The following is a 23,271-nucleotide window of genomic DNA, read 5'->3' on the forward strand; positions in this document are numbered from 1 at the left end:
GGGATTGTGCTGGGACCACTGTTGCTTGTGATATACAGAAATGATCTAGAGGAAGGTGTAGTTGGTCTGATTAGCAAGTTTGCAGATGGCACAAAGATTGATGGAGTAGCAGATAGTGAAGGGAGTCTGTCAAAGAATACAGCTGAATATAGATAGATTGGAGAGTTGGGCAGAGAAATGGCAGATGGAGTTCAATCTGGCCAAATGCGAGGTGAAGCATTTTGGAAGATTATACAGTAAATGGAAAAGTCCTGAGGAAAATTGATGTACAGAGAAATCTGGGTGCTCAGGACCATTGTACTCTGAAGGTGGCAATGCAGGTCAATCGAGTGGACAAGAAGGCATGTTTTCCTTCGGGCAGGCTATTGAGTACAAGGATTGGCAGGTCATGTTGCAGTTGTATAAGACTTTGGTTCGGCCACATTTGGAATACTGTGTACAGTTCTGGTCGCCACATTACCGAAAGGATGTGGATGCTTTGGAGAGGGTGCAGAGAAGGTTCACCAGGATGTTGCCTGGTCTGGAGAGCACTAGCTATGAAGAGAGGTTGAGTAGATTAGGTTTATTTTCATTAAAAAGTTGGAGGTTGAGGGGGGACCTGATTGAGGTCTACAAAAGCATAAGAGATATAGACAGGGTGGACAGCAAGAAGCTTTTTCCCAGAGTGAGAGATTCAATTACTAAGGGTCATGAGTTCAAGGTGAGAGGGGAAAATTTTAAGGGAGATATGCGTGGAAAGTTCTTTACGCAGAGGGAGGTGGGTGCCTGGAACACATTGCCAGCGAAGGTAGTAGAGGTGGCACGATAGCATCATTGAAGATGTATCTAGACAGATACATGACTGGGCAGGGAGCAGAGGGATACAGATCCTTAGAAAATAGGGGGCAGGTTTAGATAAGGATTTGGATCAGCACAGGCTCGGAGGGCCAAAGGGCCTGTTCCTGTGCTGTAATGTTCTTTGTTCTTTGAATGAAACATGGCTACATGTGGTAAAGACCCGAACTAAAGCAATTAAAGCTGAGTAAAGCTTGATGTGTAGTGAGTGCACAATATGTATCTGATGTTTTTATGTTCGAGTAATGTTTGCAGTGCTGCTCTTGTTCCGTTTGGGTCTTTGAGTGAGCTGGTGATGTGTGTGTGTTGTCAATCCCTGTCTGTTTGAAATGTGAGCAATGGCAGATGTGTAAGAGGCAGGGTCACAGTGTTGCTCCATGTCCAATCTGCTTAGAGTCAGACTGGACATGGAGAGACATAGATAAACATGACACATGGTGGGGATGCCTGATATCCAAGGTTGCTGTGATAGTGCTGCACTGTTCCTGTGGTAGGACACAGTCACTGGGGCATCATGAATTTAGTAGAAAGTGGCACTTATTCTGAAAGACCACAAGAAATCATTCATCTCCTTACAGCTATGCATCATCTGTGTTGGTTGTCACCTTCACCCATGGTGCCTTTATCAAGCAGGGTGGCCTCTTCTCACCATCTCTGTGGGATATAGTCTTCCTGCTCACATGCACATCCTGTAGGAGCAACTTTAGGGACTGGGTATTACATTTGGGGCTGACATCTGCCTTTCTCAACCAACTCTTAGGTTGGGTGAGGGCCAGGATGCCAGGTTCACTGGGGTTCAGTGAGGGAAGAGTTGTCCAGCTCCCTTTTAAATATACAGTCTCAGCAGGAGAGGCAGAGCATCAAATAGAATCTGATGTTTTACCCATGTACATGTATAGAGCTTTCAAAGACAGATGGAATACTCCCCACTTGCCTGGATGGGTGCAGTTCCATCAACACTCAAGAAACTTGACACTATCCAGGGCAAACCAGCCTACTTGATTGGTACTACATTCACAAACACCCACTCCCTCCACCACTGACGCTCAGTAGCAGCAATGTAATCTATCTACAAGATGCCCTGCAGTAATTCGCCGAAGATCCTCCGTAAGCTCCTTTCAAACCAGCACCAACTTCGACGTAGAAGGGTTGGGACAGCAGGTGCATGGGAACACCACCAGCTTCAAGTTCCCCTCCAGGCCGTCCACCAGCCTGTGTTGGAAATTTATTAATGTTCTTTCACTGTTCTTTCAAAATCCTACGATCCTGTTGGGTCTCCCTACAGCAGATTGACTATAGCTGTTTCAGAAGGCAACTCACCATGACCTGGTCAAGGACAACTAGGGATATCACTGGCCCAGCCAATGATGCCCACATCTCATGAATGAATGGAAAAATAGTTGGTGCCTGCTGTTTTCTGTTAAATCTGAGTTCAATAAATTCTCTGTGGTGTCTACAGATTATTGTTTGGAATTGGCAGCAATTATAGTATTTTTGGGATGAGCATTCTAGATTAAATTTTGTCATTAAATTCACTTTGTGTCAAAATTACCAAATGAATGACTTTCTCCCCACACAATGAAACTTTCATACTAACCCACAGCTCAAGAGTCAGGGCACCTTGAAAAACACCTGCCAGCTTTTGCTGATCATATCCACCTGTTTTCAGCTATGTATTTTACAAGACATTCTCAGTTAGATTTTTTATACGTCCCTTATCCCATCATTTCTCTGAGGCATTCCTGAATGCATCGTTTCAAAAAGGTGTCCACTAATATTTCATTGGTAGAACAATTTCCGAACAGTTTCTTCAAACCATTCCATTCTTTTCTTTTTTGCAGACTCAAAATCATTACCTGTTTTTATAACTTAAAATAAGTTCTAGAATTTTCAAAATAAAATTAGGGACATAATGTGTAAAATAGAAATGAGGATTAAGGAACCGGGAGTTTTGTTAAAAACTCTCTGAGAACATGCCAAACTTAATTTGCTTAAAGTGTACAGCAACAAGATGCAACTGAGTCATTTTTGGGTGGTTTAGGAAGACTAATTTGCATTTTAAATTGGAACTATATTTATTATTGAATTCAGTATGTAAAATGTCAGTTAATTCTGGTCCAATTCTCTTTCTTGACTGACGTTTGTTATTTTTCTGACATTTCAAGGGCTGTCATTTTATACAAGAGTTATAGAAAACTGTGAAGATGAAGCACCATTTGATGAGGTAAGATCATTTAATGTTTCTGGTAAATGTTTCATTGTTCAAACATCATTAAAGTTAGATTTGGAAAAGGACATGCTTTCTTCCTGACATTAGATTCAAATGCACTACAATGGCTCAATTCTTCACACTGTCCGCACAAAAGTTTCAAGTAATTTTAGCCAGAGGCCATCAGTGCTTAGAATCTATTTAAATCTCATAAGGTATATTGCCGTGGTAACTGAAGTGATGCTGGGCTCTTTTATTGTTATGCAAGATTCTTTACAGTATTTCTGCACAATTTTATTGATAAATAGAATTAAAATGCCCTCTGGAGTTTTTTATTCAATTATGTGGACTCTGAAAGGTTTTACTGTAATGATCAAGGATAACTAGAGTTAATGAGTAGTTTCAGGGGCTTCTGTTATGTATTGTGTCAAAGAAATTGAGATTAAATAATCAGAATATGCAGAAAGGATATATTTATTTGTGGAAGGGGAGCTTGCTTATGTTCAAGGCTTTTTGTTCACTAGCACCTGTCAAACAGAGATAACTAAACTCTTAAAATATTCAATTTCATGCCTTATATTTGAAAATTGATATAATAAAGTTTGATTTTTTAAAAAAGATTCACGACTTATAAGTGCTGTATCACCACACTGATCTTACGTGTGGTGTTTGTACCGATATTTGATGGTGTGTTTGTGTAGGAAGAACAAAGTCTGATGCCTCAGTTTCGAAGTGTATACAATTTCACACACCAGGGTAGGTGTGCGAGAAATAACAAGGGGACCTAAAATTTTATTTGTTTTTGCATTCAAGTAAGGAGAAAAGTATGTGATTTTGTTCCAAACCACCCTACAATTAGTGTAAGTACATGTTTGCTTCACGATTCAGAAGTAGAGAATATAAACCATCCAACAATATTGCTGGCCAATAACCATTCATTTCATGAATGAAAAATGTCATCAAAAGTAGAATGTTTAACAATTTTGGTGTTGACAATGGATACTGTCACTCTCCCTGCTCTCTTACTCTCCCTGGCACACTTCCATCATTTCTTTCCTTCTTCAATGCACTAAAACTCTATATTTTTTAAACAACTAACAATACCTCCACAAATGTACAACATAGAGACAACAATTGTAGACCATCTGTATAGTAGGTACAAATTGGATTGATTATTGATGTCTGTAGCTTGATAGAAACGTGTCAGAATAAATCAGATTCTCATCACAAAACCTACCCAATTTTTATCCAACTTAAAGGGATGAAAGAATGCATTAAAAACCTCTTCTACTTCCCACTTTCAAAGTTTAAGTAAGATCCCAGGGGCATTACTTGTATGTCCAATTTTCTACAGAACAGGAAGTGTTCTGAGGAAGGGTCACTGGACCCAAAACATGAATGCTGATTTCTGCTGCCAGACCTGCTGAGTTTTTCCAACAGTTTATGGTTTTGTCTCTGCAGAACAGTAAGTTGCCACTTGAATTTCTTAGTCTGCAGTCATGGCAATCCCTGTCCTGCGCCTGCAGGAGCAGGGCTTGTACCTCTCAGTCATTCGGAAGCACATCTCACTATAACTTCACACAGCAATCCCAGGATATAGTGTCATTGTCCTTCCATTATTCCACTTGCTCTCTGCTGCCTGCTATGAAGCTGGAAGGGGGAAGAACATGAAGGCCAGTTGCCAACCTGTCAATACCACAGACTGCCTGCCCTAGGGAGAAAAGCATCACAATTCTCTGGTTGGTCAGAGATCAGTGCTCGGCAGCTTGACAATCCCCTCACACTCTCTGTCTTCTCAGACAGCCTCTGGAAATTCAGGCAGACGCACTTCCAATCCACTTCAATAAATTCTGAGATGGCTAATAAATCCAAGTAATGGTCTGCAGATTCTTCTCTGTGCAGGGAAGTTGGGTTGTCACTTTCTCTGGCAAAGTCTCTCAAAGTGTTTGGCTAGGGCTAGAGCTGGTGCTAGGTGAGAGAGAGGATAGGGTGGTAGATAAATGGTGAGAGGGTATGGTGGTTCATGTTTCTTAGAGAATCGACGTTTCGGGCATAAGCCCATCTTCAAGACTGAGGAGGGTGTGCCAAGCAGGCTAAGATAAAAGGTAGGGAGGAGGGACTTGGGGGAGAGGCATTGGGAATACAATAGGTGGAAGGAGGTTAAGGTGAAGGTGATAGGCCGGAGAGGGATTGGGGGCGGAGAGGTTGGGAAGAAGATTGCAGGTCAAGAAGGCGATGCTGAGTCCGAGGGTTGGGACTGAGACAAGGTGGGGGGAGGAGAAATGAGGAAACTGGAGAAATCTGCATTCATCCCTTGTGGTTGGAGGGTTCCTAGGCGGAAGATGAGGCGCTCTCCCTCCAGGTGTCATGTTGCTATGGTCTGGTGATGGAGGAGGCCAAGGACCTGCATGTCTTTGGCGGAGTGGGAGGGGAAGTTAAAGTGTTCAACTATAGGTTGGTTGGTGTGGGTGTCCCAGAGGTGTTCTCTGAAACGTTCTGCAAGTAGGCGGCCTGTCTCCCCAATGTATAGGAAGCCACATCGGGTGCTGCGGATGCAGTAAATTATGTGTGTGGAGGTGCAGGTGAATTTGTGACGGATATGGAAGGATCCCTTGGGGCCTAGGAGGGAAGTGAGGGGGGAGGTGTGGGTGCAAGTTTTGCATTTCTTGCGGTTGCAGGGGAAGGTGGCGGGAGTGGAGGTTGGGTTGGTGGGGGGTGTGGACCTGACGAGGGAGTCACGGAGAGAGTGGTCTTTCCAGAACGCTGATAGGGGAGGGGAGTGTTGTGTACTTATTGTGTCTTTTGCAGGACTCTGCATGCTGCATGTAGTCTCTGCCTGGCAGTTAGTCTGCTGTTCATCTGTAAGCTGTACATTCACACAGAACATTTGGTTTGCTGTAATGTCTGCTTCATAACTTAGAATGTGTTTTACTGCTTCAAATAACCCACAGATTTAATAAATTCATAACAAGCATTTACATATTCATCCAATTTCCCTGAAATGTCAGAAGTGTACTATTCTTTTATTTCTATTTTAGATTTAAGGGTTAAAACAGATTTTAATCACATTAATCTTTCCTGCTAACCAGGAGTTAGCGCCTACTGAAATCCCTGACGCTAACTTAGATTTGAAGAAGCTTTAAGAGGTTCCAAATGCCAACTAATTGCCCTTTAGAAGTTTAAACTTCCTAAGCAACTACTGTGTAGTTAGTGCATCAGTACTTTTGAAATGCCCTGACATTCAGGATTGGCCCATCTCTTAGCCTTTGACCTCTCACCCCTTTCCACCTACTGCAATGGGAACTCTCGTGCTGTATCTGAGAACTGAAGAACTCTCTCTTTGGTTCTTTGCTCTATTATTCCAGTTTGTTCTTTTTCAGACTGGCCTTGCAGTACCCATTCTAACCAGGTCAGCCATGATGCAGAGGGAATGGACAAGCTGATTTTTCAGTCTTTATTCCTTCATCAAGACTGAAATTAAACATCAATTGCATTTTACAAATAAAGGAAGTGAGACATGAGAGAGGAAGAAAACGAAAAGTGTCCTTAACTGGAATGCTATGCATATCAATAAATATTACACATCACCAGGTTATTCGTCCAACAGGTTTATTTGGTAACACTAGCTTTTGGAGCACTGCTCCGTTATCAGGTAACTAGTGATTAGCCACCTGACAAAGGAGCAGCGCTTCGAAAGCTAGTGCTTCCAATTAAACCTGTTGGACTATAACCTGGTGTTCTGTGATATTTAACTTTGTAAACCCCAGTCCAACACCAGCACCACCACATCATTATAAATAAATAGCATTTGTTGGGCTAAATTTAAACAATAGGAAACATAATGAGAAATTAAAGATATTTTAATGGACTCTGATTATAAGGAGTTGGAGCCAGGTTTAATACCAGAATTTGAAAAGGTTTTGGATAAACAGTTAATGTCGGGTGTGAGGAAGAGTCCGTGAATTTGATGAACTGGATGATTTTTCTCAAAGAAACAATGCAAGCCCAGTGGGCTGAGTGGCCTCCTCTGTGCTAATTACCCTGCTCCTACAAGATTGCATTTCCTAAGAGGAGAAAAGCAAAATATTGTGGATGCTGGAGATCTGAAATAAAAATAGGAAATGCTGAAGAAACTCAGTCAATCTGGCTGTACCTGTGGAGAGAGAAACAGAGTTAACATTTCCAGTCCAATATGACTCTTCATCAGTTACCAAGGAGGAAGCTGCGATTAATGCTGATTGACAGTTAACTGCCATGATTTGTTTCAATTTTAAACACAGCTTGATCCTTCTGATTGGTCGAGGCATTGCCTGAGAACTGAATCAGGGAATGTCTGACAACTGCAGTGTGTCTGTGCTCTTTCTGGCTGCAGAGAACAGACCCTGGATATTAATATATGTAGCTACCAGTAGCAGAAGTGCACCACATTGTGAGCCCAATTAACAATTCTAAATTGGTTGTCAACATAATTCTTCACACCCTCAGGATGATGTAACAGATGAAGTTTGCTTGCTCCAGTTATAACTAGCAAACAGAGTGCAGACTTCAACTGAAGACAAGTTCCTTACTTTTAAAATCATATAAATCTACAGACAAAGTATCTGTTTTATTTTTCTTTCAACACATACAGTCATAGAGGTGTACAGTACAGAAATAGATCCTTTGGTCCAACTCATCCATGCTGACCAGATATCCTAAATTAATCTAGTCCCATTTGCCAGCATTTGGCCCATATCTCTTTAAACCCTTCCTATTCATGTACACATGCAGATGCCTTTTAAATGTTGCAATTGTACCAGCCTCCACCACTTCTGCTGGCAGCTCATTCCATACACACACCACCTTCTGTATGAAAAAGTTGTCCCTTAGGTCCCTTTTAAATCTTTCCCCTCTCACCATTAACCTTTATCCTTGAAGGAAACTTAAAACGGGGCAGTCAAATCCTCTGAAGGTCGAGCCCTTGGCCGGGTGTCATCTGCAGCAAGGAGGCTTTCCAACATCATAGATGATTCATCTGCAACATCATGTCCATTGATGTTAAAGGCTGAAAAATCACAGGCCCTGTATTCCAATTACCTTCCAATAGTTACAGTCTATTTTCAGATTCTACAGTAAAACTTTCAGTTACCTCTAAGGAGTTCTGAATGCCAAAACTCCAAGCCTCATGGAACTTGACGTGCTGCATCAATGACCGTCCCCAATTGTGCTGGCTGTAATTGCACTTTCTTATGTGTTTTGAAGTGTATCAGCATTCACATGATCATCAGATTATGCACCAGCATGGACATCAATCATTATTCAGTCAAGGAGTATATCCGGTGACTGCACTTAATCCATGAAAGTCAGGAGCACTAAAAATCAAGTGCTGACCACCTAATATTACACTGAATTTACAGCAGAGACAGATCAGTGGGCCAAACTACTGGTTCTAGTGTTTACCCTCCAAACAGCTTCTTCCCATCTGAATTATCCAACCTCATCGGCACACACTCCTTTCGTGGTTATGTTTTACATCTACCTTGCCTTTATGAGATTTCACCCTTTAGGGACTCATGTGCTGTATATAAACTGTACTGTGATTCAGCTGGCAGTTATTCTGCTACGTGTCTACACAAGTCACATGCAAAGAAAAAGCAGTGTGTTTGCTGCAATATCTGTTTCATAGCTTGTAATGTGTTTGCTGTCTTAAATAAATTAACCTCAGCATTAATTAATCTCTGAGCAATTGATTATGAGACCATTATCATCAACATGACAGCACCGATCCAGCTTCCCATTAAATAAATCTCTAGTAAACATCTCAACTACCATATGGTAACAGGTTCCCCATTCTAACTGGTCTATGGAAATAATTAGTGACTAGCTTTTCTTTGTGACTCTCAGTTTTAGATTCACCCACGAATGCAAACATCCATTCCCTGTCTACCTTTCAAACAAACCCTATTATAATTTTAAAGACGTCTATTAAGCTATACTCCAGCCTTCCTTATAGTGTCGTGTTTTTCCTGATAATTGTAACTTACCAATCTGGGATCAGATTTGAAAATATTTTTGCACTTGGCTAGTGCCACTATTCTTGTTTGTAATGTGGACGCACAATACTCCAGCTATACCCAGCCATCGTTCAAGACAATTTTAATATAACTTCTCTCTTTTTCAATTTGCTTAACCCAAGGTGATTGATTGCATGTTTATAGCCACATTACTTGCATTGATAATTATAACAGTCTCGTTGCTGTTCTGTTCTTTGCACACTCTTATTTCCTGAAGTATCTTTGGCCTTTCAAAGTGGACCATCTCGCCCAAAGCAATCTTGAAATTCATCAGCTATTGTTACATTCAATCACCTATTCTCGTATTTTGCTGCCGTCTGTTTCAGCATCACTTATATCCTCAATTGGCTGCAAATTTGGAAACTGTTCTTCTGATTCCCCAGTCCAAATCATGTTCATAAATTACCGACAGGGCCCAAGTTCTGTTCCCCATTGAACATACTTCCCAACTTGAGTCTGAGTAAATATCTTTAACTCTGCAACCTGATTTCTCTTTTACATTTATTCAGATATCCATGGCTATCCATTCTGCTACGTGCACCCAGTTCCTTGCTTGCACAAAATCTTTCACACTTTGAGCTGTCTCAGATTAAACCTTATCTAATGATAATTAGCAAGTCTCCAATCGGAACAACTTGTGTTAATATTGTGCTCTTTTTTACCATAGTAAAACATTCTCAGGTAATTCAGAGTCATGGGTAAAAAATGAGGTCTGCAGATGCTGGAGATCACAGTTGAACATGTGTTGCTGGTTAAAGCACAGCAGGTCAGGCAGCATCCAAGGAATAGGAAATTCGACGTTTCGGGCATAAGCCCTTCATCAGGAATGAGGAGAGGGTGCCAGGCAGGCTAGGATAAAAGGTAGGGAGGAGGGACTTGGGGGAGGGGCGATGGAGATGTGATAGGTGGAAGGAGGTCAAGGTGAGGGTGATAGGCCGGAGTGGGGTGGGGGCGGAGAGGTTAGGAAGAAGATTGCAGGTTAGGAGGGCGGTGCTGAGTTGAGGGAACCGACTGAGACAAGGTGGGGGGAGGGGAAATGAGGAAACTGGAGAAATCTGAGTTCATCCCTTGTGGTTGGAGGGTTCCCAGGCGGAAGATGAGGCGCTCTTCCTCCAACCATCGTGTTGTTATGTTTTGCCAGTGGAGGAGTCCAAGGACCTGCATGTCCTCGGTGGAGTGGAAGGGAGAGTTAAAGTGTTGAGCCACGGGGTGGTTGGGTTGGTTGGTCCAGGCGTCCCTGAGGTGTTCTCTGAAGCGTTCCACAAGTAGGCGGCCCGTCTCCCCAATGTAGAGGAGGCCACATCAGGTGCAGCGGATGCAATAGATGATGTGTGTGGAGGTACAGGGGGTGAACTTGTGGTGGATATGGAAGGATCAGAGTCCTTCAGAGTCATTACAACTTTAGCCCAGAGCCACATAAGGTGTATGAAGACAGATACAAAAGCTTCATCACAGGAAGACGTTTAAAGAGCATCTAAAAAGGGGAGAGCGACAGACAGGTGTGAAAATATTTAGGGAGGAATTCCAGAGTTTCAGACGTGGGCAGCTTCAGTCATTGCTGCCAATTACAGAGCAATTATAATTGCCGAGACCAGGTTTGAAGAAGCATAAATGCCTCAGAGGACTGAGAGTCGTAGAATCCCTCGAGTGCGGAATCAGGCCATTCAGCCCATTGAGTCCATACTGACCCTCTGAAGAGCATCCCACCACAACCCAGCCCGCCCCTCCACCCTGTTCCTATAACCATGCATTTCCCATGGCTAATCCACTTAGCCTGCATATCTTTGGACACCATAGGCCAGTTAGCATGGCCAATTCATTCTCACCCTGACATCTTTGGAGTGTGGGAGGAAACCCACGCAGACACAGGGAAAATGTGCAACCTCCACACAGACAGTCGCCTGAGGCTGGAATCGAACCCGGGCCCCTGGTGCTGTGACCACCATGCCACCCACTGCTTTGTAGGAGAATGAACAATCTGAATATGAGAAAGACACAGCTGATGTTTGTGGCAATAATGTTCTTCACTATGGATTCCTCACCCTCAGCACATTGTCACTGCATAGCTATTTATCACCTTGACAATGGCTTCAACAAGAAGAGGGCAATTGTTCATGTTAAAGGTGAGCTACAAGTTCACTTTGTGACAGTCAATTTTCAATATGTGCAGATCTTGGGTAAAGATCATCTGTAGCCAGTTGTTTAAATGAATTACCATCATCAATAGAGATGATTGTTAGAATCAATGAAAAGTAAAACACACTGAATTATTTGTTCAAATTAATAATTACACAGAAGGACCACACCATGAGAGAAACGGCAAAAACAAATGATCAGAAATACAGATGGTGTACAATTCTTGAATACAATCAACTGTCCTGAAGGAAGGTCAAAAAAATGTAACATTACAATTTCTCATTTTACCTGATCGGATATTCTTGTGATGCATTTGAATAAGAGCGTTAAAATATTCAACCCATAAATGAAAGTGAATTTTTACATCCTCCAGTGATCCCATATAAATAGATACATAGTATTTATTTTCAGATATATACAAAATAAATTATAGAAAGTTTTATAACTGGAGAAGCAGCATTTAGTTGAACAGAAAGTTATTTTTGAATTCTTTATTAATGCCATTTTCAATTATTTAAAACTAGATTACCCACAGGTGGTGAATGAGACACTTATGAAACATTTTCTGAGGACGATCCATATTCAGCAGTATGAATAAAATTACACTAGGTTACATTTTTAATGCTTGATTTTTTTTTACTGCAAAAGAACAAAATTAGCAATCCTGTTCTGAACAGTTGTCCAATGCTCGGATTCAGGAGAGATTGCACATTCACACAAATAAGTTTGACCAGAAACTTCATCAAAAATGTCAGTTAATCTAAGGCTGATATCGAAGTGGAGGTTCGATGCAGTTTGCCATCACCACCTTTGGATGCCTAAGTGTGAGAGTCTTTGACAACCATTACATCCCCGTGCTGGTACCAAGGTCCTTATGAATAAAGCAGTCATCCTTCCGATTCTTCTATGTGGCTCCAAAATGTGGGCCACATATAGATACTACCTCAAGACCTTTGAGAAGCACCATCAACATTTCCTGAATGATGTTAAAAATCACACATCTCCAGGTTATATTCCTGAATTATGATTGTGTCCCTTCATACAGGAGTTCCCTACAAGTCGTTTTCTTCTGAACAAGGGTCCTCCATAAGTGGAGGTCCCTGCTGACTTTTTGAAACACTGCCTTTGTCCCCCTCTCATTTGAGAGCCACCTTTGAGCTGGGTGAAGATGTTTTGAATCATAGAATCCCTATAATGTGGCTTACAGGCTCTTCGACCAACAAGTCCACACCACATTCAAAGCCAGGCAGAAATAGCCTGGTTTCCGATGGTAGTCTGGTAGATTGACATGAATAAGCATTTCTTGCTTGCTGCTTTCATCAGCAAACCTGCCTTTGAATTTGCTCGCCCACATCTGTTGTAGTGACAAAAAGTCCATTTAAGGGCGGCACAGTGGCTCAGTGGTTAGCACTGCTGCCTCACAGCACCAGAGACCCAGGTTCGATCCCAGCCTCAGGCGACTGTCTATGTGGAGTTTGCACGTTCTCCCCATGTCTGTGTGGGTTTCCTCCGGGTGCTCCGGTTTCCTCCCATAGTCCAAAGCTGTGCAGGTCAGGTGAATTGGCCATGCTAAATTGCCCATAGTTTTAGGTGCATTAGCAAGTGGATCTGGGTGGGTTACTCTTCGGAGGGTCGGTGTGGACTTGTTGGGCCAAAGGGCCTGGTTTCACACTGTAGGTGAGATGAAATAGACTGTGCCTGTATTCTCTGGAGTTGAGAAGGAAATGAAGCTACCTTATTGAAACACCCTGCCAGGGCTTTACAGACTGATAGTAGCGAGGACATTCCCCCTGGATGGGAATCGAAAACAACAGGTCATAGCCTCAGGATATGGGAAAGGCCAATGAGGACTGAGCTGAGGAGAAGTTCCTTCATTTTGAGGGTGGTGCACCTGTGGAATTTTCTATGATGTAAGGCTATTGATTCAAAATTACTGAATAGATATAAGAAATAGATTCCCAACACTACAAACATCAAAGAGTATGGGGAGAGAGTGAGTGTATGATGTTGACATTGAGGATTGACCAGGAACGTATTGAATGGCAGAGTAGTCTCTATAGGCTGAATGGTCTATGCCTGCTAATATTTTCTCTGTTACATTGGTTTTATTTCCACGCCTGAATTTATGTCTCCAAACTCGTTAACTGCAGGTAATGCTTTTATCTCCAACATGTGAATATTCTCATGCAAGTGTAAATCATACAATGTAAAGACAGGAGAATTTCTTTATGTTTCCACAAGCTTCCTTCGTTTTACTTGGCAAGGACAGTTTTCTTTGCCTTTGGGTAAAATTTTCATTTCAGTTCAGAACCTCCTTCTATTATTCCAGGGTGGTTTCACGAAATCCACTCAGTTTGTGTTGTCAGGTGATTCATTGAGCCATAGAGTTGTACAGCTCGGAAACAGGCCCATCGGTCCAACTTGTCCATGCTGACCAGATATCCTAACCTAATCTCATCACATTTGACAGCACTTGGCCCATATCCCTCCAAACCCTTCCTATTCATATATCCATCCAGATGCCTTTTAAATGTTGCAATTGTACCAGCCTCCGCCTCTTCCTCTGGCAGCTCATTCCCTACACCCACCACCCTTTGTTTGAAAAAGTTGCCACTTAGGTCTCTTTTATATCTTTCCCCTCTCACCCTCAACCCATGCCCTCTAATTTTGCACTGCCCCACCCCAGGGAAAAGACCTTGTCTATTTATCCAATGGCCATTTTGTCTCTTCCATGAAAGTTCCAGTTATTAATCCCGAAAATGGAATTCCAAACTACTTTACAAAATCATAACACATTAATGTAAAAAAATTAGACACAATACATCTCATTATCATTTATTTTTAGACAATTGGCTGGCACAACATTAATTACTTTAGTTTGTGGCCTAAGAAATTATGTTGAACTTGGAAACATAGCCAATGTAAGGCAGGTGCTATAAAAACTCAGCTAAGTGGGTCTATCACAAATTATCTTGTTAATAGTGCACTGGCTATTCTTTGTGTGTTGTTCCAATCATTGATTACTATACATGATGTTCTTCTACTCATAAGTACAAATTAACATACAAGCAAAATACAAGAAGTATTAGTTGTGATGTTAGAATACTGTAAGTAAAAATGCTCCTTTATGATGATTTGCTGGTCTGACCTACTGCAGCAGTTACTTATCCAAATGATCCAACTGCTTTATGAGGAGACTGAGATGAATGCCATTTTTTTTCACATATGTCATATTCCAACCTTCTTTCTCAGGGTCTAGTATGGTCTATAATTCATTCAGACACTGGTTTCAAGCTGAGTGATACTGTTGAAGACACCACACTGTGTTATAGATGATTGAAATGTGGGACTGAAATGATAAATGTTCAGCTTGCTCATAGGATCAAATTTTATAAATTTACAATCTTGCTTAAGAATTCAAACATTAAGTGAATTGCAAATGAATATCACAGATTTAGCTCTGATTGCTGCTTTAAATGTTTGATCTGATATATCAATTAAAAATAAAGGAGAAATGAAGCTGGGTAAGGGCATACAGTTTGGCTGTTTAATGTAGTGATTCTTCATTTCTGGATTTAAAATTAGATTAAAAAATAATAAAACTGTCCACAGATATTGGCATCTGATATGTGCCAGTCTCTGTAAACCCTTATGGCACATTTCTGATCCACTGACAGGACACGTCTGCACTTCAATGCTACATCTTGGATTGCCCTGGTAACTCCCATTGACACATTGTGGGACACAACCCCAGCTCAGCGACTGGAGGAGGCCACTTCACTGGACTCTGTGTTTTCTCACACCATTTCATTCACTCTGAGCCTCCATGGATGATCAGGGATTCCAGTCACTCTGGGATATCCTGGCAGTGGTGAGATGTTCTGGGACAGTAAGTGGTAGCATGGGCATAGAATCAGATGAGAGGGGTACCATACAGGGGAAACTGGTCATTAATGAGGTAAGTTTGGTAAGACATAGCAAGAGATCCTACTCAGCCTCACTGAGAGAAGCCCTCAATGAAGCTGACATAGCCAAAAAAACTAACATTCATCTCTGTGCGTCATAACAAGACATTGAACCTTATTCCAAATATATTTTTACATTGACAATGATTAGATTTTAAAGCATTGGAAGAGCGTTCTGTTTAAGTATCATTTGCTACCAAGAGCAAGGAGGCAGTTTCTTCATAAACCAGACATCAGAAAAGATCAGTTAGCACTAAAATGCCACTAAGAGTTTCAAATATTCTTTTCTGCATATCCTGATTGGATTTTCTCCAGAGCTGTAAATTAATTGCCAGAGGGGTGATCTTGGCATCCAATTAAGGATAGCGAGTGCAATCTTGAAGTTTGAGTCCCTGGTTTAGTGATTAAAGAGCAGTAGTTTTTCACAGCTTGCAAAGGGCTGGCAATGGAAAAGACTGGTGGAGATTGAAATTCCATCGTTTTGTAAATGAATCCATTTGCGGAGATGCCTTAGTTGAGTTCAGACCGAACACATGAAGAAGTTGTGGATGATAAGGTTGCTGCAGTTAGTGTGCTATCAATATCCTCTTCAACCACACACTCATTTGTGTCGAGTAAATAATGACTACTGATGAATATGCTCAACGCTGCCTTTTAGAACTTATCTCTGCATCCAGAAAGTGCATTAGTCAGGGGAAATGTAGAGTAATAGGTTAGGGAAATGGTCTGGGTGGGGTATTCTCAGGAGGATCAGTGTAGACTTGTTAGGTCTACTGGCCTGTTTCCACACTGTTGGAATTCTATTCTATTCTCTACAAACAGTTTGTAGGTAGCTGCAAGCAGTAAACCTAAGTTCCGACACTTGCAGTTAAAGTTTGCCAAATATTAATATAAATATAAATATTTTATCAAGCTGCCATGTTTGTATGCAACAGAACATTATTCCGTTCTGGATGCTCCTACTAGGGAGTCACACACTTAATTCAATGAGTAGCTAGATTTCAGATCACAGGAGAACTGAAAGTGAAAAATAATTTTATTACATTAAGACTCTGTTGATCTAGGGATGCAATATTTCGTGGAATATGAAATGCCCTAATGATTCCTTTGTTTCCATAAAATTAAAGCTTTTTAGTTGGCAAATGCTGCAGAAAGTTTTTTTGCAACGCAAATATTTTGTTTATTAAAGGCTAAGCATTTTGTTAATAAAACTGCAGCTTGTATTTAATTAAATTTGAAGATTTAACAAGGCCTCCTGGCCAAATTTACAAATAATGAAAGAAGCAACTTGGAATAATCCTTCTCTAATTTTTTTTCACCAAAAATTAAGATTCCTTGGCAGTTGATTGTTCACCAATTAGAATATCTAATGGAGGATGAGTGACACTAATAAATGATTCAACATGTTTGTTAAGTATTTCACTCTTGGATCAATCTGAATAATACTCAAATAAGATATCAATCATGACAATCCTGCTGTCACGGTAACATTTGGTAGGTAAGCGTGTGGAATATTCAAGCCATTTTTGGGAAACAAGACATGGACAGCTGCTCATTCAGCATTACCACAGAGTGAACTGGAGAGAAATAAGTAATTCCATTATAAATTCATTATTCCCACCTGTTCTGCCGTTTTTACTCCTTAAGATCTGTTTATTAATCACAGGTATTTTCCATTCAACTGAGAGGTCAGGAAGTTGGGTAGGGACGGGTTTTGGTTTGAAGAGGTTGAATTTCACCTTAAACCAGTCATCACCTGCCCCATTCCACATGGCATTGCTGTCTGTTGGATCACCTGTCCCATTCCACATTGCATTGCTGTCTGTTGAGGACTAAGATCCTGCAGGTATTGGGCCTTGGAGAAGCTCAGCAGCTTTTGTGGGCAGAGAAACATAGTTAACGTTTTGGGTCAGTCTGAAGAAATGTGTCTCTCTATACAGATGGAGCCAGACCTGCTGAGTTTCTCCAGTAAATTTTGTTTTTCTTGCAACTGTTATTGTGTGTTGTGTTATGTAGTTGGGAGGTGTGGCCTGCAAATCCTGTCTTTAAAGTGGATATTGCATGAAGGTGTGATGACAGTATGAAGGAGAATCAATTGGAGTGTGCAGAGGGGAGGGGAGGAGTAGGGACAGTGGTGTGTGACATCCCAAAAAGAAATATCAATAAAATAAAAACTGGACTACTTGAAAGTGAATATACTGGTCTTACTGGTCCTCACATTTGAAGTAAATAAGATGAGTCAGATCAATATGTCTCATGCATCATTCTTGCTGGCTTTTCCTTCGGGGGGGAAGGCAGCAGAGGGGCTGAGGGTGAGCTCACCATTCCCCTGATCTAAACAAGGCCAGGGTTGGGGTTGGGGTTGGGGTTGGGTTGGGACTGAGATTAGTGGTAGCGGTAGGTTGGAATTAGAATTAGGGTTGGGGTTAGGGTTGAGGTTGGGTTTAGGTCTGGGGTTGTGTTTAGGTTGAGTTGGGATTAGCGTTAGGGTTGAGTTACAGCTATGGTTGGGGTTGGGGTTCACACTAGGATTGGGTTTGGGTTGGGGTTGGGGTTGGGGTTGGGGTTTGGGCTGGTGTTGGTGTTGGGGTTAGTGTTAGGGCTGGGGTTGGGTTTGTAATTGGGGTTAGGGTTGGGTTGGGGTTGGGATTGGGATTGGGATTGGGGTTAGGGCCGGAATCTCTGGAAACAGATCCCTGACCCAAGGCTGTCTCAAATATCAGTAAATGAAAATCCTGCTGACGCTGGCAAATATTTCAAATTTCTACCTTTATGATGAAATTGTAGCCCGTTATGAAACATTGGATCAGCCTCGAAAGGAGGAGGCTGGAGGGGCCGGATACCTTACTCCTGCTCCTGTCTTTGATGCTTCTGTGGAACTAACTGAGCTGCTGTCACAGAGAAACGCCATCACTTCATGGCTGAATAGTTTTCCTCTGCATTGTTTCCATTGTATGATTTCTCCGTCTTTGACTCAGTTACTCACTATGCAAACACTCAGAGCGATCAGCCACGGTGGTGGGATCATTTTCAAAGTCCAAGGCATCCTCGGACTTGAAACGTGTTCCCAATAAGATGTCTGTCCTGGTCCTTAAAATGTCAGCATTGTAACTTAGCAATCTGAAAATTGAGTTTAGTAAATAAAATGGATAGCACAAGCAGTTGAAATCTTATTACAGTCCTGTTTGTTTCCCTCACTTTATCTAAAACCATCTGATCTCTTTTAAACTAGTTCTGTTTTGCTAATGGAAATAAATAAATGATTTGTAGCTCAAGTCTGTTGCTAAAAAAAGCATTTGTATGCACATTTCCAGCATCTGCAGTTCTTTGCTTTTTTTTTGTTTGTACTACATGTGTGCGATTATCAGAGATCAAAGGAACAGGACAAAGGCCAAACCAGCAACAAACCATCGTGGGATACTTGCTTAATTTCAGGACAGTCTCACAAAATCCAGGTTAATTGCTCACCCTGGATGTGAACGAAAACGAATGATAACTAAGGTAAAGAAGATACAAAGACCGAATACAAATAAATGTCATAGGTGATGTCGACACTAACATCTAGTTTGACCAGTAAAGCATCACCATTGAATATTCCTCAAGTTCCCACATCCGAATTGTTCTGATTTGAGAATCTTACGGAAACAGTGTTAGATTACTTACAGTTTGGAAACAGGCCCTTCGGCCCAACAAGTCCACACTGACCCGCCGAAGCACACCCAACCAGATTCATTCCCCTACATTTACCCTTGCACCTAACACTACCGGCAATTTAGCATGGCCAATTCACCTAAGCTGCACATCTTTGGACTGTGGGAGGAAACTGGAGCACCCAGAGGAAACCCACGCAGACACAGGATGGCACGGTGGCACAGTGGTTATCACTGCTGCCTCACAGTGCCAGAGACCCGGGTTCAATTCCTGCCTCAGGCGACTGACTGTGTGGAGTTTGCACATTCTCCCCGTGTCTGCGTGGGTTTCCTCCCACAGCCATGCTAAATTGCCGGTAGTGTTAGGTGCAGGGGTAAATGTAGGGGAATGGGTCTGGGTGGGTTGCGCTTCAGCAGTTCAGTGTGGACTTGTTGGGCCGAAGGGCCTGTTTCCAAACTGTAAGTAATCTAATGCTGTTTCTGTAAGATTGTCAAATCAGAACAATTCGGATGTGGGAACTTGAGGAATATTCAATGGTGATGCTTTACTGGTCAAACTAGATATTAGTGTCGACATCACCTATGACATTTATTTGTATTCGGTCTTTGTATCTTCTTTACCTTAGTTATCATTCATTTTCGTTCACATCCAGGGTGAGCAATTAACCTGGATTTTGTGAGACAGTCCTGAAATTAAGCAAGTATCCCATGATGGTTTGTTGCTGGTTTGGCCTTTGTCCTGTTCCTTTGATCTCTGATAATCGCACACATATAGTACAAACTAAAAAAACAAAGAACTGCAGATGCTGGAAATGTGAATCAAAACAAGAAATTACTGGTGAAACTGTACCCCTTAAGAAGTCTCTGGAGAAGGATCACTGGACCTGAAACGTTAACTCTGCTTTCTCTCCACAGATGCTGCCAGAGCTGCTGAGTTTCTGCAGTACTTTCTGTTCTCAGACTAACTGAGCTCACCTTCCAGGTGCTAGCTGTCACTGCCCCCATCTCCCTCCTTAACCCACCATGCCGAATGCCTCTGGTCTTGCCCAGACACCCACCTCCCCAGGCCCCAGCACTTTGCTGACATACGGATTCTGTTCCCCCTGAGGACTGGTCACCCTGTCCATGTCTCAAGAAGCGTTGAAGTGATAAAAATTTGATTCTTCACCTTTTCATCTCACTTGTGTGACTGCGGTGGCCCTGCACCGGAGTATTTTTCCTGTTTCATTGAAAAGTAACTTTTAATCCTTGAAAACTAATGACAAATCCAAATGATTGATTTGGATCTTTGAACTGGATTTTGCATTGACAATGTTCCGCACTGTGGTTGGAATGTCTTCAGAAGATTCGCTGTTTGGGATTTGTGATGCTGCATGAAAGGTGAAGTTAAGCAGCTGCACTGCACTGTGTGGTAATCGCTGTAAAACCCATTAGCACATTATCTAGGTCAAGAACTGCAATGCAGTAGAGTATCCTCAAAGAATTATTGCAGTCCCCTAGGAACAAACTATGATACAAAAGTGTGCCATGATAAATCCAACAAATCCAGATTTTCTGCCGGATTCATCAATTTGTCTTATTTAACACAAACAATAATGACAGTAATTTGCCTTTATATGTCACTGTTATCATTGAAAAGCTCCTGAACTACTTGCATTCTGAACAGGTATTATAGCTTTATTAATGGCAGTAATGCAGCATTTGATTAAGAAAGAACTGATATACAAACCATTCAACAATCGCATATCTATTACCTCTTTGGCATGAACATTAACATCAATCCATTTAAAATGGACAATTAAGCACTTCCATAAAGTAGCAGAATTATTTTGATGTGACTATATTATGAATTTATTTAATAACACTGTCCACAATCATTTACTGGTTATAGTATTGGCTGCAAGTTTGCATTTTCATTCTATGGATAAAAACAGTAAATTGAGATGTTAGATAAGGCCCAGGACCTTGGTGAGGCCACACCGTGAGTATTGTGCAGTTTTGATCTCCTAGTCTGAGGAAGGAGATTCTTGTGATTGAGGGAGTCCAGCGAAGGTTGTGATTGAGGGAGTCCAGCGAAGGTTGTGATTGAGGGAGTCCAGTGAAGGTTGACTGGGATGGCGGGACTCAGATTTGAGTAAAGGCTGGATTGGCTGGGCCTGTACTCACTGGGATTTAGAAGAATGAGGTGGGTTGGGATGTTGGTGTGGGGTGGGGGTGGTTTCTCAGACAAACACCCTTTTTCATTGTACCTTGGATTCATTTCTCAATATTTAAATATCATTGGATAATGAGAGCCAGTACTGGTCTCCCAGGTTGTTAAATTTCCAGATTACTTGTTTTCCTCGGCACATTGCACACTTTCAGCAAATCACTCTGCAACATCTTTGATCTGACAGATGTGGAAAGTGAGATTGAACACATGGTATAAATTGCAAGATGCCCTAATCCAGCAAGACCTGTCTCTGTGTGTTCAAACTGTAATTTTCTAATTGTGATGGCAATAGTCATTTGAGTTGCATGATTCCCATTGTAGGGCAATGGAATGCATGACTATACTTAGGTTCAATAGATTCATGCAAGGTGACTTCAGTTTTCAGGATTGTTTGGGTGCAAGTTTTCTTTTGCCGGAGAGTGCGTTATCAACATCAAGATGGTCAGTTCAAATGGCCACCTCCTGGAAAGCGTACTTGGCATCAATGACATCAAAATGCCATCACAGAGGAATAATTGGTGCAGATCATCACTAATCCCAAAAGGACCCTCAGCTCTCCTGCTCCTGCTCTACTCTCCTACTCCACTCCCCACTCCACTATACCACTCCATTAATCCACACCCATCCCACCCCCATCCCACTCCACTATCCCAATCATTCCTCACTCCCTCATCCCATTCCCCAATCCCACTCCCCAATCCCACTCCATTAATCCACCCCATCCCATTCCCGAATCCCACTCCATTAATCCACCCCCATTCCACTCCCGAACCCCACTCCCCCATCCCACTCCCCCATCCCACTCCCCCTGGTCCTGTGACTGTGCGTAGTGCAGTGACTGTAGCTGCCTTTTGCCCCTGGCCTGGGTGCAGCACCTGCATGTCATTAGTTCCATCACATGTCGATCCAACAAGCAGTGCCAGTGTCTGAGACTGTGGCTAGAAATGTCAGGGAAAGGCTCAGCACCTCTTCATGAGGTTTGATTCTCGATCTCTTCCTTCCATGGCTGCTGCAGCTGGGCAGGAGGTTGAGGTATCTGAAAATCAGGAGAGGAAAGTTGAAATGAGGGAAATGGGAAGGGAAGGAGAGCCAGGGGTGAGTGACCACACTAGCTTCACTTCACACCTGATGTTGGAAATCCACATGAGGGCAAAGTTAGAGATGTAAAGTGTTATAACTCAGGGACAGATTGGCATTGTTGATGTTGAGTGTTGTGGCTGCTCTGGGCGATGGAGTAGTGGACCTGAACTTAAAGACATTCTCCATTGGGCTGGGGGTGAGAGCATGGAGCCAACAACTCTCTACTGCACCCTGCAACTTCAGTCTATCCTGTCAATAAGTACATTCCACTGTGTTTTGGCACAGGGAGCCTGGTAATTGAATGGTTGGAAGTGGGTGGAAGATCTGAGGGTTTCATCATTGACAAATGTCTGAAGGTGAACTGGAGCTGGAGTTAGTGGATGTCAGGTAAACAGCAAAGTCCTCAGCAATAGGAAATGCTACCTGGTGAGTAAATGGGGGTATGGATACGTTGACGATGTGGTGAGCATGCAGTTTCACTGAGCCTATTCACAAGTGTAATGTCATTGAGTATCTTTGGGTACTCTTTCCAATGATCCTCAAGGTCAGACCTCTTGCATTAGCTTCCTCAGCTGCTTTCTCCACTTTGAATAACAGGGTGTAGGATTCCTCAGCAGTCCCTTTTCGAGCTGAATGAAAATAGCCAGAGGTTGAAATGGAGAAAAGAGTTTTGTTTTTGCATCTAATGGGCATTTTGTATGCATGTCAGAAAATGTGACCATGACATAATAGAATTCTTCATTGGGTTGGAAAATCATTACGTCATAGAGTCATAGAGGAGTACAGCACAGAAGCAGACCCTTCAGTCCAACTCTTCCATGCTGACCAAATATCCTAAATTCATCTAGTCCCATTTGCCAGCAATTGGCCTATATCCCTCTAAACCCTTCCTATTCATATACCCATCCAGGTACCTTTTAAATGCTGTAATTGTACCAACCTCCACCACATCCTCTGGCAGCTCATTCCATACATGAACCACCCTCTGCGTGAAAAAGTTGTCATTTAGGTACCTTTTAATCTTTCCCCATTCATCCTAAACCTATGCCCTCTAGTTCTAGGCTCCCCCACCCCAGGTAAAACACATTATCTATTTATCCTATCCATGCCCCTCATGATTTTATAAACCTCT

General features: G+C 42.1%; 1 protein-coding gene across 5 annotated transcripts in view; it reads left to right on the plus strand.

The window, feature by feature from the left end:
• Positions 1 to 23,271, plus strand: part of otofa (otoferlin a) — a 446,338-nt gene that overhangs the window by 30,183 nt on the left and 392,884 nt on the right. For all 5 annotated transcript variants that reach the window (XM_060853972.1, XM_060853981.1, XM_060854001.1 and 2 more), the window contains exon 2: positions 3,000 to 3,058. In XM_060853972.1, the coding sequence (XP_060709955.1) occupies positions 3,000 to 3,058 (59 nt within the window). The remainder of the gene's footprint in view (positions 1 to 2,999; positions 3,059 to 23,271) is intronic.

This window comes from Hemiscyllium ocellatum, chromosome 3, assembly GCF_020745735.1.
Source record: "Hemiscyllium ocellatum isolate sHemOce1 chromosome 3, sHemOce1.pat.X.cur, whole genome shotgun sequence".
Taxonomy (NCBI): Eukaryota; Metazoa; Chordata; class Chondrichthyes; order Orectolobiformes; family Hemiscylliidae; genus Hemiscyllium; species Hemiscyllium ocellatum.